This window comes from Strix aluco, chromosome 24 (assembly GCF_031877795.1).
Source record: "Strix aluco isolate bStrAlu1 chromosome 24, bStrAlu1.hap1, whole genome shotgun sequence".
Classification (NCBI taxonomy): Eukaryota; Metazoa; Chordata; class Aves; order Strigiformes; family Strigidae; genus Strix; species Strix aluco.
The window spans coordinates 3,343,367-3,357,797 of NC_133954.1; the positions used below are offsets into that span (position 1 = coordinate 3,343,367).

General features: G+C 53.4%; 1 gene segment (V, D, J or C); it reads right to left on the minus strand.

The window, feature by feature from the left end:
* Window positions 1-12,321: 12,321 nt before the first annotated feature.
* Window positions 12,322-14,228, minus strand: LOC141933999 (T cell receptor alpha variable 4-like). The segment is given in 3 exon segments: window positions 12,322-12,467; window positions 13,405-13,752; window positions 14,177-14,228. Coding segments are annotated over 3 exon segments (546 nt in total).
* Between the last annotated feature and the right edge of the window lie 203 nt (window positions 14,229-14,431).

Here is a 14,431-nt window from a genome sequence, read left to right on the forward strand (position 1 = left end):
TTGGTGGACATTGTATCGAGTTGCTGAGGAAAAAAGGCATTTTCTTGATTGGTGGGTGATCGAGTCAGGGACCAAGCAGATGTTTCAGCATTTGGAGAGGAAGGGAAGGATGGGACACATGGCAGTTGGGCACTCTCAGGCACTGTTTCTTGAAGCTGAGGAAGACATCCCTGGCTCCTCCACAGCCAGTGGCCATAGGGCTCTGCCTTCTGGCATCTCTGCTCAGACACAGGCCCTTGGCCTCAGAGCATGTCCTGCAGAAAGGACGCCTGACCACTGCTATCCCCTAGAGAGGAGCCCAATGCTCCTGGAGGCTCTGAGAGGTTAGTAGCTCAGAAGTTTGTGCAAAAGGGAGTTTTTCTTGCTTTAGTACTAGGAAAAGAAACTCAGTCAAAAGATACCAGCAAAGGATGCAGAAAAATCTTTTAAAACAGCCCCAGAACTTCTCCTCATCATCTTCCCACCTCTCCTGAGAATGAGGGGTGTGACCTGCACTCAAGGGCAAAGATAGCAATGACATGTCACCTCTACAGCGTCCATCCCCCAAAGAGATCACCCCACAGCCCAGCAGTTACACAGTTCAAAGGGCTAAGATGACCCTAAGGTTGATGTTGAATTCAGCCTGTCCAGCCCTCACACCACAGCCCTCCTGTCACTCACACACCCCTAGCTCCCACCAGACAGGGCACCCCAAGGACAGCAGCCAGTGCCCAAACCCCCATGATCCATCTGTGCTGCCTGAGCTTCCCCCAGGCATGAGGCAGCTGACCCCAAGTCCGGGTCTTCTCGTGGCAGGCCCATGAGGTAGGGCATGAGAAGGGCTCCAAGGACTGGCAGAGTGCACTGGGGAGAGCAGGTCCTCTGGATCCCAGCACATGGTGATGCAGCAACAGGAGAATCTACAAGGTGGTTCAGACTATTATCCACTATTGTAATAATCATGCAATTCCAGGAAGGAGCGTTGCCCCACAACATCCTCTTTATATTTTCCATTGTACTTTGAATTCTGACCTCTGAGGGACACATCCCGGAGCAGGTACTCTAAGAGACAGGCCTGCAGGTAAACCTGAGGAAGCAATGCACAGCAGGGAATTACAGAAAGGAAAGTGCAGCAGCAAGGAAACATTGAACAAACAGCCACAACCTCCTGCATTGCCTGCCCCCTCACCATATCTAATGGGCAGAAAAACCATGTGAACCATGGTGAGAACAAGAGGACCTGAGACTCTGTCACCACCTTCTCCTTCATCTCAAACCACTGACACTGTCCCCTCCTGGAAGAAAATTTTGGCCTGCAGATCCCTGGGTGCCCAGGGGAAGCAGAGCTGCCAGGGGAGAGCTGAGGGCCCCTTCCCCCAAGCTCAGCCTTGCACACACACATCCCTTCCCTCCCCTTGGCTTCTTGCACAGCCAAGGAACCTCCTTGCACCAGGGTGTCTTGCACAGCACAGAGGTACAAGGTACTGTCAGAGACCTCAACTTCCTCCAGCTGCAGGACGCTGTATTTCTCTGTGGTGTTCAGCAGCGTGGTGAGACGGGTGCTCTGCCTTGGGCCAGCTGCTGCCTGATACGAGAGCAGCTGGGGAGCTTGGCCTTTGCTCTGCTGGTACCAGGAGAATCCATAAAGGTTAGAGACCTGGTATGAGCAGGTGATCTGGAAGGTGCCTCTCTCCTCTGCACTGACTTGTCCTTCTTGCTGGGTGACTGTGGTCTGCCCCATGGTGCCTGGAAGAAAGGGAAGCTCAATAGCTCTACTGGGAAGCCTTGTATAAGCATATTAGAAATGGATTTAAAACCCTGGAGGAGAAAGCTTCCTGTCCCTTGCCCTACAGTAACATCATGAGGCCTGGGCACTGCAAGGTGGAGACTAGTTTTGGACAGGAGCTCCAAGATCTCAGACCAGAATGGACCCTGAGGAGAGCTGTGCTGTGTTTCTGTTCCTTAGTCTACTGTCCAGTGGTGAAGGGAACAGACTGTCATGTTTGTCTTTTGTGTGCTGGTACCAGTACCCCTCCGTAATGTTGAGGGGCCCTTGGAACTGCATTAAAAAGCTTCCTCCTGCTGCACTATCCCTGTTTTCTCTGAGGCGTCCTTCGTCCCTGAGTAAACACACAGCTGAGACCAGTGTTTGAAAGACAAGCCCTTGATATGCTCACAACCAGGAGGAAAGTGGAGGCCATGGCAGGGATGTGCCAGGCAGGAGGCAGACTTGAGGGCCCTAGGATCCTCAGGGGTCAGTGGGATGAGTGCTTTAAAGTCCCTGTAGCAGCACTGATAGGATCTGCTAACTTGCTTTGGAAATCGAGAAACATGAGACAGCAGAGACAGCTGAGATCTCCTATGGTGACAGCAGGTGGATCTGAAGAGAGCGGTAGAGAGGAATGGATCAAAGGGGAGAGAGAAGATGGAGAGGGGGCCTGAGGTATCTCTCCTCTCTCCTTTTCAAAAGTAAGAGCATTTTGAGAGAACCAGTGAAAACCACAGATGTCAGCTGACATTTCCCAGTGTTCTCCTGTTATTCAGGACTCCTTCCCCATATGGACCCGATAAGACTGCTGAGGGTTTCCTGAGAAGAAGAAGAACTATGTGTTTGTAGAAAGCCAGGACTTACCCAGCAGTTGCCCCAGGATGGCTGTGAGGATGAGATATCCGAGTTGCCTATCGAGACCAACCTGCCCATTTGTTCAGTGAAAGAGAGTTAGAAAAGAACCTCCCAGCCCCCAGATAACAGAGCTGCCGGAAATTACTCTGTTGGGGGAACAAAGGAAGAAGCAGAGGAGGGAAACAATCTGTTCTTCCTATGCCTGAAATGCTCCTTCTGGGTTTCTCCCTCCTCTGTGGGTCCCTCAGCCAAGGGCATTCTCAGCATCTCCACAGTGAGGGGCCCTGGGGGCTCTGGGGGTCCCAGTTGTGGGAAGAGGCTGTTCCCCGTCAGCTGACAGTGGAGTCCTCACCTCCCCAGCTAGAATCACCTGCTCTTCTGCACAGCCACTGCTGGACATCTGGGAGGTCAGGGGTTTCACATCTTCCCCTGAGGTCCTCAGCTCTCTGGGGACACTGCTATTTCTTCTGGGAAGAGAAGTCTCTTCTGTTTCTCTCACATCTCCCATTTCTTTGCTCTGCAACACCTCTCGCCCAAACCCCAGAAATAGCAGATGAGCCCTGCTGTGCAGCAACCCAGGGGCTCTGCCTGTGTCCTGCTCCGGTGGTGTAAACCACAGTCTAAGAGAGGAACCTGTCTCCAGCAAGGCTGCTGGATGCCACAAACCCAGAGGCAAGAAGGACAACTTAATCCACAGGGAAAAGGGCTGAGGTGTCAGGAGGAAACAGGATGAGGGATCAGTGGGTCACGCCCCACCGCCACACACACAGGGAGCCCAGGGGCTACCCACTGGAGCGCTGCACTGCAAGGGGTGGTGATGGGGCAGCCCTTCACCCCAGAGCTGAAAGGGCACACGAAGGGATGGGAGGAGGGGCAGGTGGAGACCACTACCGCCACCCGCTTTCCAGATCAACTCCAGAGTGGTTCCATGGACCAGTCACAACAAAGATAACATCCTGGTCATTTTCCTTAAGTCTTATATGGGCTTTCCAACAGAAAACCTCCACAATGAGGCGAATAATGATCCAAGTAACAATAATGGTAATAACAGGAATATTCTTATGGAAGTGCTGAACCTCCCAAGGCTGTAAAAGGAGGTTTCTAGAGAAGTGGTGGGTTCTAAGGCCAACACAGTCTTTCCCAGTGGAAGAACAGGCTGAAGCTTATCCTGTGAGCCAAAACAGCTTGCTAACAGATTTTTTTCATCTTGCTTTTTCATCTTGCTGAACATACTTTTTTCTGAGAATAATGTAGGTCAATGTCAATGCAACTTCTGGAGTGTGCAGATACAGCTGAAGTTTCATGCTTTTGTGAAGAAGAAAGGGGTTTGAAGACAAGACATTAATAAATAAGACAGTCGGGGCCTATTCTTAAAGATAACAGGAACACGGACAGGGCAAATTAAAACAAACCAGCTCAAGACACAAACAGCTGCACAGTACCTCCTAAACAGGCCTTTGTGAGCATGTGTGAGCACTGAGGTCAACCAACAGACATGGTGAGGAAGACTACCAACGACCACCAGGGACCCCTCGAGACCACCACCCAGCAAGAAAAATGGGATGCAGATATTATAATTAGTTGCAGGAAATCTAATGCATATGTAACTCACTTCTCAGAAAAAATGTGACTATGAATGATCACACTGTATATTAGCTGCCGCTTATAGATCTTAGGCACACTCGTGGGCACACAATATGAAGGTATTTGCATGTGTGCCTAGTGCTGCAACAAAGAATGCCTGCTTTCTAAAACTCCAAAAGGAGTCTTAGAGAGATCCTCTGCTGGCTTTTACAGTAACAACCCTACAACAAGCTCCGGAGGTGGATCTGCCTCCCTAGGCTTCGTAGCAGACATAAGACATGTTCAGGAAGATGAGGATTTCTGTATTTCTACTGAGAGGAGAAACACAGCCATAGTCCTCAACCTGCAACCATCCTCATTGGGAGTCTCTCCATTCTTGATGCTTGTGTCTCCTCTCTCAACATCGCTAATACTCTCTTTGTTTGACTTTCTGCACCTGGCTCCATCGTAGTGTCTGCCCCTACACCTCCCTCAGCACACCTCTAGGATGCAGCTCTCTGACACCTGAAGAATGACACTCCAAGCCCTGCAGATCCCGACTGTCCCTTTTGAATCCTCCAGGCAGTATCAGCTTTCTCCTCTATCCAAACTAAAGTACCTCAGGAACCAGTGTATCTCCCTGCCTGCCTCTAGTGGCCCACAGTAACCAGAAGATGATTGTTCCTGGAGGAGTTAGGGATCCGCATGGCAGCTGACCTGAGCAGGCACGGACGCGTGCTGTGCTGTGCTCTATATATCACTTGGCACTCGGCAATGATGCCACAAACACGTCCTTGTCTTTAGGAGTGAATGAAACACCGTGTTTTCATATGAACGTTATTTTTCTCAGCAGTAGAAATGATGAACAGACTTGCCTATGTCTAAGAAAATCCCATGACAACTCCAGAGACGACAATGTCAGTGAATCTCAGAACGGGCAGGATTTGCAGCACGTGACAAACCCCAACTCAAGGTCCTTTTCATGATCCATAATTGGGATTTGCCAGAATCTGAAGGGACATAACATTACCTGTGCCATCCCCCTTTTCCTTCTTGTCTCATCTCAGTTAATGGTATTTTAATCAACACCTTAAGGAGCTGCAGTGCCATTCTTACTGGGATCCATCTACACCCATGCTCCAACCACATGGGTAAAACCAAAACACATTCCTAATTTCCACTATAAATTTCCCCTGTTCCAGACTGTGTCCATTGCCTTTCTTTCCATCACTATGCTCAAGGGGAGTTTTGCTCCCTCTGGCTTCCTCCAATCTTCATCCAGGTTTGGCTCCTCTCTTCATCCTTGTCCTGGTTTCGACCAGGATGGAGTTAATTTTCATTGGAGTATTTCATACCATCAGGGCGGGCACTCACGCTCTCTGTCTCTCTCTCTCTCTCTCTGCAGTATTGTTGCTGGGGGGGGGGGCGGTCGTCGCGCTCGGTAAGCCACTGCTGCATTTTACCCGTTTTCTTTTTGAACTCACTATTGTTACTGTTGTTCTCTTGTTATATTTAGTAAATTCTTTCTTTTTATTCAACCCACGAATTCTCTTCTTTTGTCCCTCCCCTATCTTACCAGAGGGGAGAGCGGGAGGTGAACAGCTGGCCACACGGTGTCTGGCTGCCGGCTGAGTTCAAACCTCCACAATCCTCCAGTCAAGTGTTAGAAGATTATAAACCTCTCCCTTTAGCGTCTCATTTGAAGGCTGAAGCGGGTCATTTCTCTCAGCCTCTCCTCATGTTTCACATTATGGAATCACAGAATTCTTAAATTTGGAAGGGATGTCTGCAGGTCAGCTGCTCCAACCCCATGCTCTGGAAGAGTGACCTAGAGCTGTGTTGTCAGGACCATGTCCAGATGGCCTTTGAATGCCTCCAAGGATGGAGACTCCACAACTTCTCTGGGCATCCTGTGACAGTGCTCCCTCATCCTCACAGTCAAACATTGTTCCCTGGTGTTCAGAGAGAGCCTCCTGCGTTTCACTTTGTGCCCAATGCCTCTTGTCCTGTCACAGGGCACCACGCAGAAGAGCCTGGCTCTGCCTTCTTCACACCCTCCCTTCCGATATTTGTACACAGTGATGAGAGCTCCTCTGAGACTTCTCTTCTCTGTGCTGAACAGTCCCAGCTCTCTCAGCTGGGATCTCCATACGAGACATGCTTCAGGCTCTCCATCATCTAAGTAGCCTGTGGCTTGACTGTCTCCAGTATGGTTGTGACATAGAGTTCTCAGTGAAATCGCACACGCTTCACCCGCTGTTGTCACTCACAAGTCACGTTTGTGTATCCCCTATGTCTGGTTCAGCTAGGATAGGGTTAAGTTTCCCCAGTAGTGGGGGGGAAGCTCTAGCCAGGTTATTCATATACCATGCTGACATCACCTCCTGGCGCCCAAGCGCGGGAGCACAGGAGAGTCGGTTAACGCGTGTGTTATGCCATCTCTCTGTTCTCACTGCTGTATCGGTAGATATCTTGCTCTGTTCATTGTTATTACTGCTATTGTTATTGCTATTGTTGTTGTTTATTTTGTTGCTGTTGCACTGTTGTATTAAACCTCTCCTTATCTCAGCCCCAGGGCTTTGTATTTCACTCCCTTTGTGGGGGACGGGCAGCGGCCACGTGGTCTCAGACCCCGACAGGACCTAACCACCACACCCCAAATACCAGCACGGGCCCTCAACCTATCTAATAGCCCTGCCTGGAGCCTGGGCCCTCTCACCCAGCACCTGGGGCTCCTCCTTCTCTCTGGCTAAGCCAGTCTGATGTTCACTAGTAAAAAGATGTGTGAAATCTCCCACTCCTCTCACCATCATCCCCACACTCTTGGATCCCTCAAACATTACCATGGCTTGGTAATATCAGCCTGTCTAGCAGCCATGAGTGGGCCCTGGGCTCCCTTACCCACCTCTGTCTCAGACTTCAGATACAGCTTTTCTGCCCACTCACTGAAATATGCTGCAAATGGGAGTGCAATATGCGGAGCGGCTGAGGGAACTGGGGTTGTTTAGTTTGGAGAATAGAAGGCTGAGGGGAGAACTCATTGCCCTCTACAACTACCTGAAAGGAGTTTGCAGAGAACTGGGGATGAATCTCTTTAACCAAGTAATGAGGGATAAGATAAGAGGTAATGGCCTCAAGTTGTGCCAGGGAAGGTTTACACTAGATATTAGGAAGTATTTCTTTTCAGAACAGGTTGTTGGGTGTTGGAATGGGCTGCCCAGGGAGGTGATGGAGTCCCCATCCCTAGAGGTGTTTAAGAGTCAGGTCGGCATAGCGCTTAGCGATATGGTGTAGTTGGAAACTGTCAGTGCTAGGTTAACGGTTGGACTAGATGATCTTCAAGGTCCTTTCTAAACTAGATGATTCTGTGATTCTGTGAAATTCCATATACGCACCCATGCACATCGGTTTCATGTCAAAAAGAAAAATGAGAAACACACTGAGGTCCCTCCAGTCACTGGTTCTCAGACCTGCCACACATACACATGCAATGTGGTCCCTGCAGTTGCTGACAGCAAGATGTATGACCCCTCTGCCACCTTCTTCCTTCTCCAGTTGCTGGCACCCAGACCTTGCTTACACTCCAGTCCCTCCAGCTGCTGGCGCAGAGGGTCATAGGCTCTATGACCTGTGACCCTTCTCCAGTTGCTGGCACTTAGATTTTACAGCACACACCCTGGTGATTCAACTGCTGACACCCAGGCATACAATCTCTACGGGCATAGGTTGGCTCTTCAAATACTGGCACCTAACTCTCTCTTTCACATCCCTCTCTCCACTTATTGGCACTCAGACCTTGCAACCCTCACATTTGGAAAGGGAGTGAAGTTACTCAGTAGGATGGTTGAAAAAGGATTTCATAAGACAAGAGGTACAGTAGTGATCAGGCACAGGCATCATCCCAACATGTGCTTCTGTGCTGCTGGTTCCAGTTTCCTTCCTCCTCTCTATTGCCTCCCCTTGCTCTTCCCCAGTCCCCTCTTCCCCACCACCTTTGACACTTCCCCTAAGCATTCCTTCAGAACTCTTGCCTACTTCTGCAGGACTCCCTCAAACACCCCAAATCCTCAGGTTCCTCTTGTCACTTCTAGTCACTTACAAAGCTCAGCCTCCAACACTTCAAAGCTTCACCTGCAGTTCCCTGATGGGACACTGATCACTTCCTGAGAGACTGCTGTCATTGTGTGCCTTGATTATCACTTTCCCTTTGACTTGTTCTTCCCTTTGAAAGGAAAGAGGACTTGATCAGACAGCCTTAGTGAACTGGCCACTCTCACCTTCCACAGGCCTTTGCAGTGACCTCTGGTGAAGTTCCTCAGGTGAGTGAGTTCCTCAAGGCACACTGAAAGGGTCCTGTCCGCTGAAACAATAGGATCTCTTGAGTCAAGGCTCTGGGGGGAAACCTCGTGGTGATTCTGGGTGTCCTTAGTGCTGAAAGAGACCTGAAAGCAGGGGGGCAGCTCAAGGGGTTGAACAGAGCATCTTGTCCAGTGTCTGGCTGATGGGTCTTTGTCACATGTTGAGGCTTTCCCTGATCCCCAGGTGCAGGGCTAGGAGGACATTTTCCCTCCTTTGGCTTTTATTTCCAGGAGGTAAATCCACAGGAGCACTTATGTCTCCTACCAAGAGCCCCCTCCTCCTATAATGTTCATTGGTGGATGCTGAGGAAGAGTAAGAGCTGGACAAGCAGCTGCGATACTTCTGAATACTCACAGCTCTATCCCAGTCAGCTTCAGCAGCTTAGGGGTGTTCCCGACTCTGCTGTGGCAATGGACCCTCGTGGCAAGGAAGGCCAACAGCAGCCTGGGCTGCAGTAGGAAGAACATCACCAGCAGGTCAAGTGTCCTGATCCTTCCTCTGTCCTCAACGCTGGTGAGGCCACCTCTGGAGTGCTGGGTCCAGTCCTGGGCTCCCCAGTACAAGAAAGATAGCTGAATGAGCCCAGCAAAATGGTGCAGGGACTGGAGCAGCTTTCCTATGAGGACAGGCTGAGCGGGCTGGCAGTGTTCAGCCTGGGGAAGAGAAGGCTCGAGGGGGATCTTGGCAGTGTCTGTAAATACCTGATGGGAGGGGATGAAGAAGAGACTCTTCTCAGCAGTGCCCACTGACAGGACTAGAGGTAGTGGACACCGGTTTAAAAACCAACTTAACATGGTCCTGGTTAAGCTGCTCTATCTGACCCAGCTTGAACAGGGGCTGCATGATCTCAGAAGGTGCCTTCCAACCCAACCAGTTCTGTGGTTCATTGCAATATGCCCAGATTTTCTCCCTGCTGCACAGGCTGGGCAGGCAGAGACCCAGCCTCACCCTAGCACCAGTGTGCAGTTCCTGGGCAGGCTGAGCTCAGAGCTACACCCAAGCAGTGGTGGGGAGGGAGTCGCTCCCCAGCACACACCCTCCCCTTCCTGCGCAGTGCTGCACACTGAGGGCACAGATGTGGACTCAGCACGCAGAGACAGAGAGCGCTGTCCTGGATTTCGGCATTCCCCACACACAGAAGCACCTGGGAGTCCTCTGCAGACAGCACAGAGGAGAAATTCCCTGAATCCACACGAGCTTTGTACTTACTCACCCCCAGCAGCATTGGAGGGGACTGGTTTGGGAGCTGCTGGTACAAGTAGATGTCAGGGTTGTAATAGCTGGTGGAGAAATCAGAGTGTTGTGTTGTATCCTGATTGGATGGTCCCTTCTGGAGGGGATTGGAGCACGGAGTCCTTCTGCGCATGACCTGTAAAGCCGGAAAGAAATTTCAACACTCCTTGCATAGACCCAGCCTTCTCCTGATGATTTTGGCCATTCCTACACAGGCTGAAAGCATTTTATCAAACATGCCTGGGAGAGAAGTTTCCATTTCTAGTGTTGGACTCTACCCTAGCAGCTCTGTCTTTCTCGAAACACCTGTGCAAAAACAACCCCTAGAAAGGTGGTTGTGAACACTCACAGGGATGTGCAGAGTCTTCTTCCTCCCTCCATTTCCATCACAGCTGACATCTCCCTGACAATGTTCCAGTCCCACCTGCAGTCCCTGCTCTACCTACAGAATCAGTCCCAGTTTCCTGCAGAGTCACAACTGGAATTTCCCCTCCCACCACTGGCAGGACAACCTCTTGCCCTGCTCCTCCCCAGCCTGAATGTTGTGTCTCACTAAAAGATGTCAGTGCCACCAGTGCTGCCAGGAAAACCAGGACCATGTCACACACTCCCATGCACGGCATGTCCAGGGTACACACAGAAAGAGGGAGATGAAGCTTGAGAGTTCACCACTTCTCCTCCCTCTGGCAGCCCAAAGCATCCACCAAATCTCAGTGTCAATGGTGGAGCAACACTCTCCCTGCTGCTGCAGACAGATGTGCTTGGGACTCCACACCTCTGCCCGGGGAGGCTCTGTAGGGAGATAAATTAAAGTTGTTCAAGTGCTCAGCCCAAAGGAAGACACCAAATTGTGACTCTTACTGTGTTCCAGGTTTGCAAGGGCCAAGGGGAGGTTGTTCAGCACTGGGGGGCTCATCTTTGGGCAGTCAGGCCACAAATGGGCTTTTCTCAGCCCTCCAAGTCGGGAGGTGCTTGAGCATCCCCTCAGACACACATACGCTGCTGTAGAAGTGCTGCCTCTCAGCTCCAGATCACATTGTCGACAGGGTCTGGTGCACCTGGAAGTTCAGGCAGGAGCCTGAAGGATGATATCAAGCAGCCTGCTGTCAGGCAATAGGAAGCTGCAGGCTGTTTGCCTGCTTCTTGCTGCTCCTGGAGATCACAACCAGCCCAACCAGCCCCCAGCATGGGAGGAGTGTCCATGGTGAACTTCTCCTGCCATCCCGTGTCCAGCCAGAGGCAGGGGCCTGCACCCACCTCTCTCGGGGTTGGAGACAGGCCCCTTTGCAGCACCTGATGTGCTCCTTGTCCCTCGGTAGAGTCTGAAGGGAGGTAGAACCTGGAACAGCCAAAGGCAGCTGGAAGCAGGAGTCCCTGTCCCTACAGGAGTTCTCTTTCCCTTCTCCCCACACCACAGATGAGGCCCTTCAAGGGAAATGTCTCTGGGAACAACAAGTGCTGTAAACATTCCAGCCAGAGTCAGAGACATGACCTCTCTTGGACAGGAGGACATCCAGCACAACCCTCTGCTCCACAGACATCTTGTTCAGGGATACCCCTCAGGTATCACAGTTGAATTCTTGTCTGGAGGTGACACCTCTGAGGAGTGTGAGAAGAGAGGATCATCTTATAAACTTAGGGGTGTTTCTGCCTACAATGGGATTGAAATCCTTATGGGATGCAGTGGAAAAGCATTTGGGGATTGTGCAAGGGGTTGTGTCGGGGAAGCAGCAGAGACACAGATCAAGGCAGTTTGTCCTGGAGCAGACACGGGAGGAGAGCTGGAAACAGGGACAAGAGGGGCTGATGCCATGTGACCATGGGGCTGATCCATGTGCTGGCCTGGCCATGCCTGTGGCTCTGCCTTGTTTGTCCCCCTGCCAGTAGTTCCCTGCAAACACAGTTACAAAGTCCAGCTGGGACAGGCACCATGGCTGATCCTTCACTCTGTGCCTTGGAACCCTCTGACCATGGACTTTGAAGAGCTGTGTTGGCTACTTGAGCCACACAGGGTTCCCAGGCGAACGGCTGGAGCCCGCAGGCTCTTCCCAGTGAAGAACTGCAGCCCATGGGAAGGACCCACGTTGGAGAAGTTCATGGAGGACTGTCTGCCATGGGAGGGACCCCACATTGGAGCAGAGGAAGAGCGTGAGGAGGAAGGAACAGCAGAGACATGTGTGATGAACTGGCCACAACCCCCATTCCCCATCCCCCTGTGCTGCTTAGGGGGATGAGGCACAGAATTCAGGAGTGAAGCTGAGCCTGAGAAGGGGGGAAGGGTGAAGGTGTTTTAGACTTGTTTTTCATTTCTCACCATCCTACTCTGATTTGATTGGCAATAAATTAAACTGATTTCCCCAAAGTGAGTGGTTTTTGCCTGTGCCTGTAATTGCTGAGTGATCTTTCCTTCCTTATCTCAACTCACAAGGCTTTGGTAATATTTTCTCTCCTTTGTCCAGTTGAAGAGGAGCAGTGATAGAGCAGCTTGGTGGGGCACCTGGCACCCAGCCAAGTTTAACCCACCTCAGGTGCCCAGACCAGGCTTTTACTGTGTCTCCTGGGCCTCAAATCAGAAAGTTCTGAATCCTGTCAAACAGGCTTATGGTCTCAACAATGAGCCACTCTGGGGAGCACCTGAAGGTGCCTGTGCCCTCGACATCTGCTTCTCCTCTGGCTGTGGAGCTTGAACTCCTGACTCCGTGGGATGAATCTGTAACATGAGCAGAAACATTTTGAAAGCTCCGTGAGAGCCTGTAACTGAGGATGCAGTTTTTCATTGAACATCGGAGCTTTTAGAAAGTAATGAAATGTGCAACCCCTTCTGGCTGTTCTTTCCTAAGGAAAGTTTTGCATTAGCAACTCAGCCCTGGAGTGCCCGTGGGGCCGGGGCAGAGGAAAGCACCTGCTCGGGGTTCCCTTGGCTGTCCTCGGGGGGAAAGGCCGGAGCCCGAGGAGGGGCCCTGTATGTTCCGTGTGAGCCGAGGGCTGCCCGGCTGCCCGTGGGCAGGAGGAGCTCTGCTGCACCGGGTACTTCCTGGGTGCGTTGGTTGCTTAATTGCCCCGTTGCTAATTGGCTCCGTCGAACGTGCAGGGAGGCTGTTGGCGGTACTAACAGCCTTGGGGGAGCCCTTGGTGCATGTGCCCGGGAAGGGCAAAAGCTCTGGGACTCTGTCCCCTGGGCGAGGCATTTCTGAGGCAGAGCTGGCCGGCCGTTACAGACAGGCCCGAGGATGCCCCGTTAGGCAGCAGAGTCTGAGCCCGTCGGGAGGCAGCAAGAGAGCCTGGGGGAAAGCCCGCCCTGCCCTGCCTGCCTTGCCCAGCCCGTCTGCCTGTCCCTGGGCAGCGCTGCCCAAGCGCGGCTCTTTGGTGGCCTCGGGAGCACAGACCCGCAGCGGCCGTCAATGAGAAGAGGTGCTGAGGCCAGGCCTTGACTGCTGGGGGGGCCTGGTGGTGCCGGTGTTGGTGGCGGGGCCGGGCGGGCGGGGGAAGCGGCGCGGGGCCCAGGGACAGGCAGGGCCGGGCGGGGCCGGGCGGGGCCGGGCGGGGCGAGGCTGCCCCTGGAGGGCGAGGCTGCCCCTGGCGGGCGGAGCGGCAGCGCCCCCTGGCGGGCCCGCCCGGGGCTGTCCCCCCGCCCCCGCCGGCCCCGCCCGGCCCCGCCCGCGGCGGTTCGTGCCCGGCCGCAGCCCCGGCTCCTCTCCCCGTGTCTCCCAGCGCGCAGTAATACACCGCCGCGTCCCCGCGCCGGGGCCGGGCGAGCCACAGGGCGCTGGACCGGCGGTCTGCCGCCACCGACAGCCGCCCCGGCGGGGCCTGCAGATCTCTGGAGCCCTGATAAGCGCTCACGATAAGTGCGGGGCCTCGGCCCGGGAGCTGACGGTACCACTGGATGGGGTCGGAAATTTTTGCGTTGGGGTGGGAGCAGTTGATGGTGACGCCGGTGCCCTCGTTGGTCTCTGCCGACGGCTCCTGCTGCACCTGGGCTCTGCCCGCAGCCACTGCCGAGGAGAAAAGAAGAATCCCTTTGCTTCAGCTGAACATGTCGTGCAGCCGGAGAGGGGAGAAGGGGACACATCACAGATGATGGGGGTGTGATCTGAGAACACGGGATGGAGAGACACTTTCCCTGAGAGTGGTTGTTTGGGGACAGGAATGTATGAGGGATGTTTGGAAGGACAGTCCGAGTGAGGAAGAGGAGAAGGGACTGAGGAAAAGAGATTGGCTGGGAGGAAGGGAGGGAGGGACAAGTGGAATAAAAAAATGGAGAGACAAGCTGGGAGGGAATGAGCTCATTGGCGGCAGAAGGAGGACAGAGAAGGGAATAAGGTTCAAGAGGAGCAGGAGGGATAGAAGCAAGTCCCGGGCCCAAACCCAGCCCCCCTCGTAGCTCCTGTCCCAGCCGCCGCCGGCAGCCCCGCGCACCCAGGAGCACCGCGGCCAGCCCCGCCAGCCCTGCGCCCCGGCCCCGCCGCATCCCGCCGCTCCGCCGCCCGCGCCTCGCTGCCCCCCGCCAGCCCCGGCTCTCTGCTCCGGCCGCGGCGCCTCCTCTCCGCCGCCTCCGCTCCTCTCGGCCGCCGCCAGCTCCGCCCCGGGGCTGAGCCCTGCGCCGGCGCCGCTCGGGGGCTCGCCCGGGCTCAGAGTGCTCAGCGGCTCTGCACCGCCACCACTTGCGCTCCC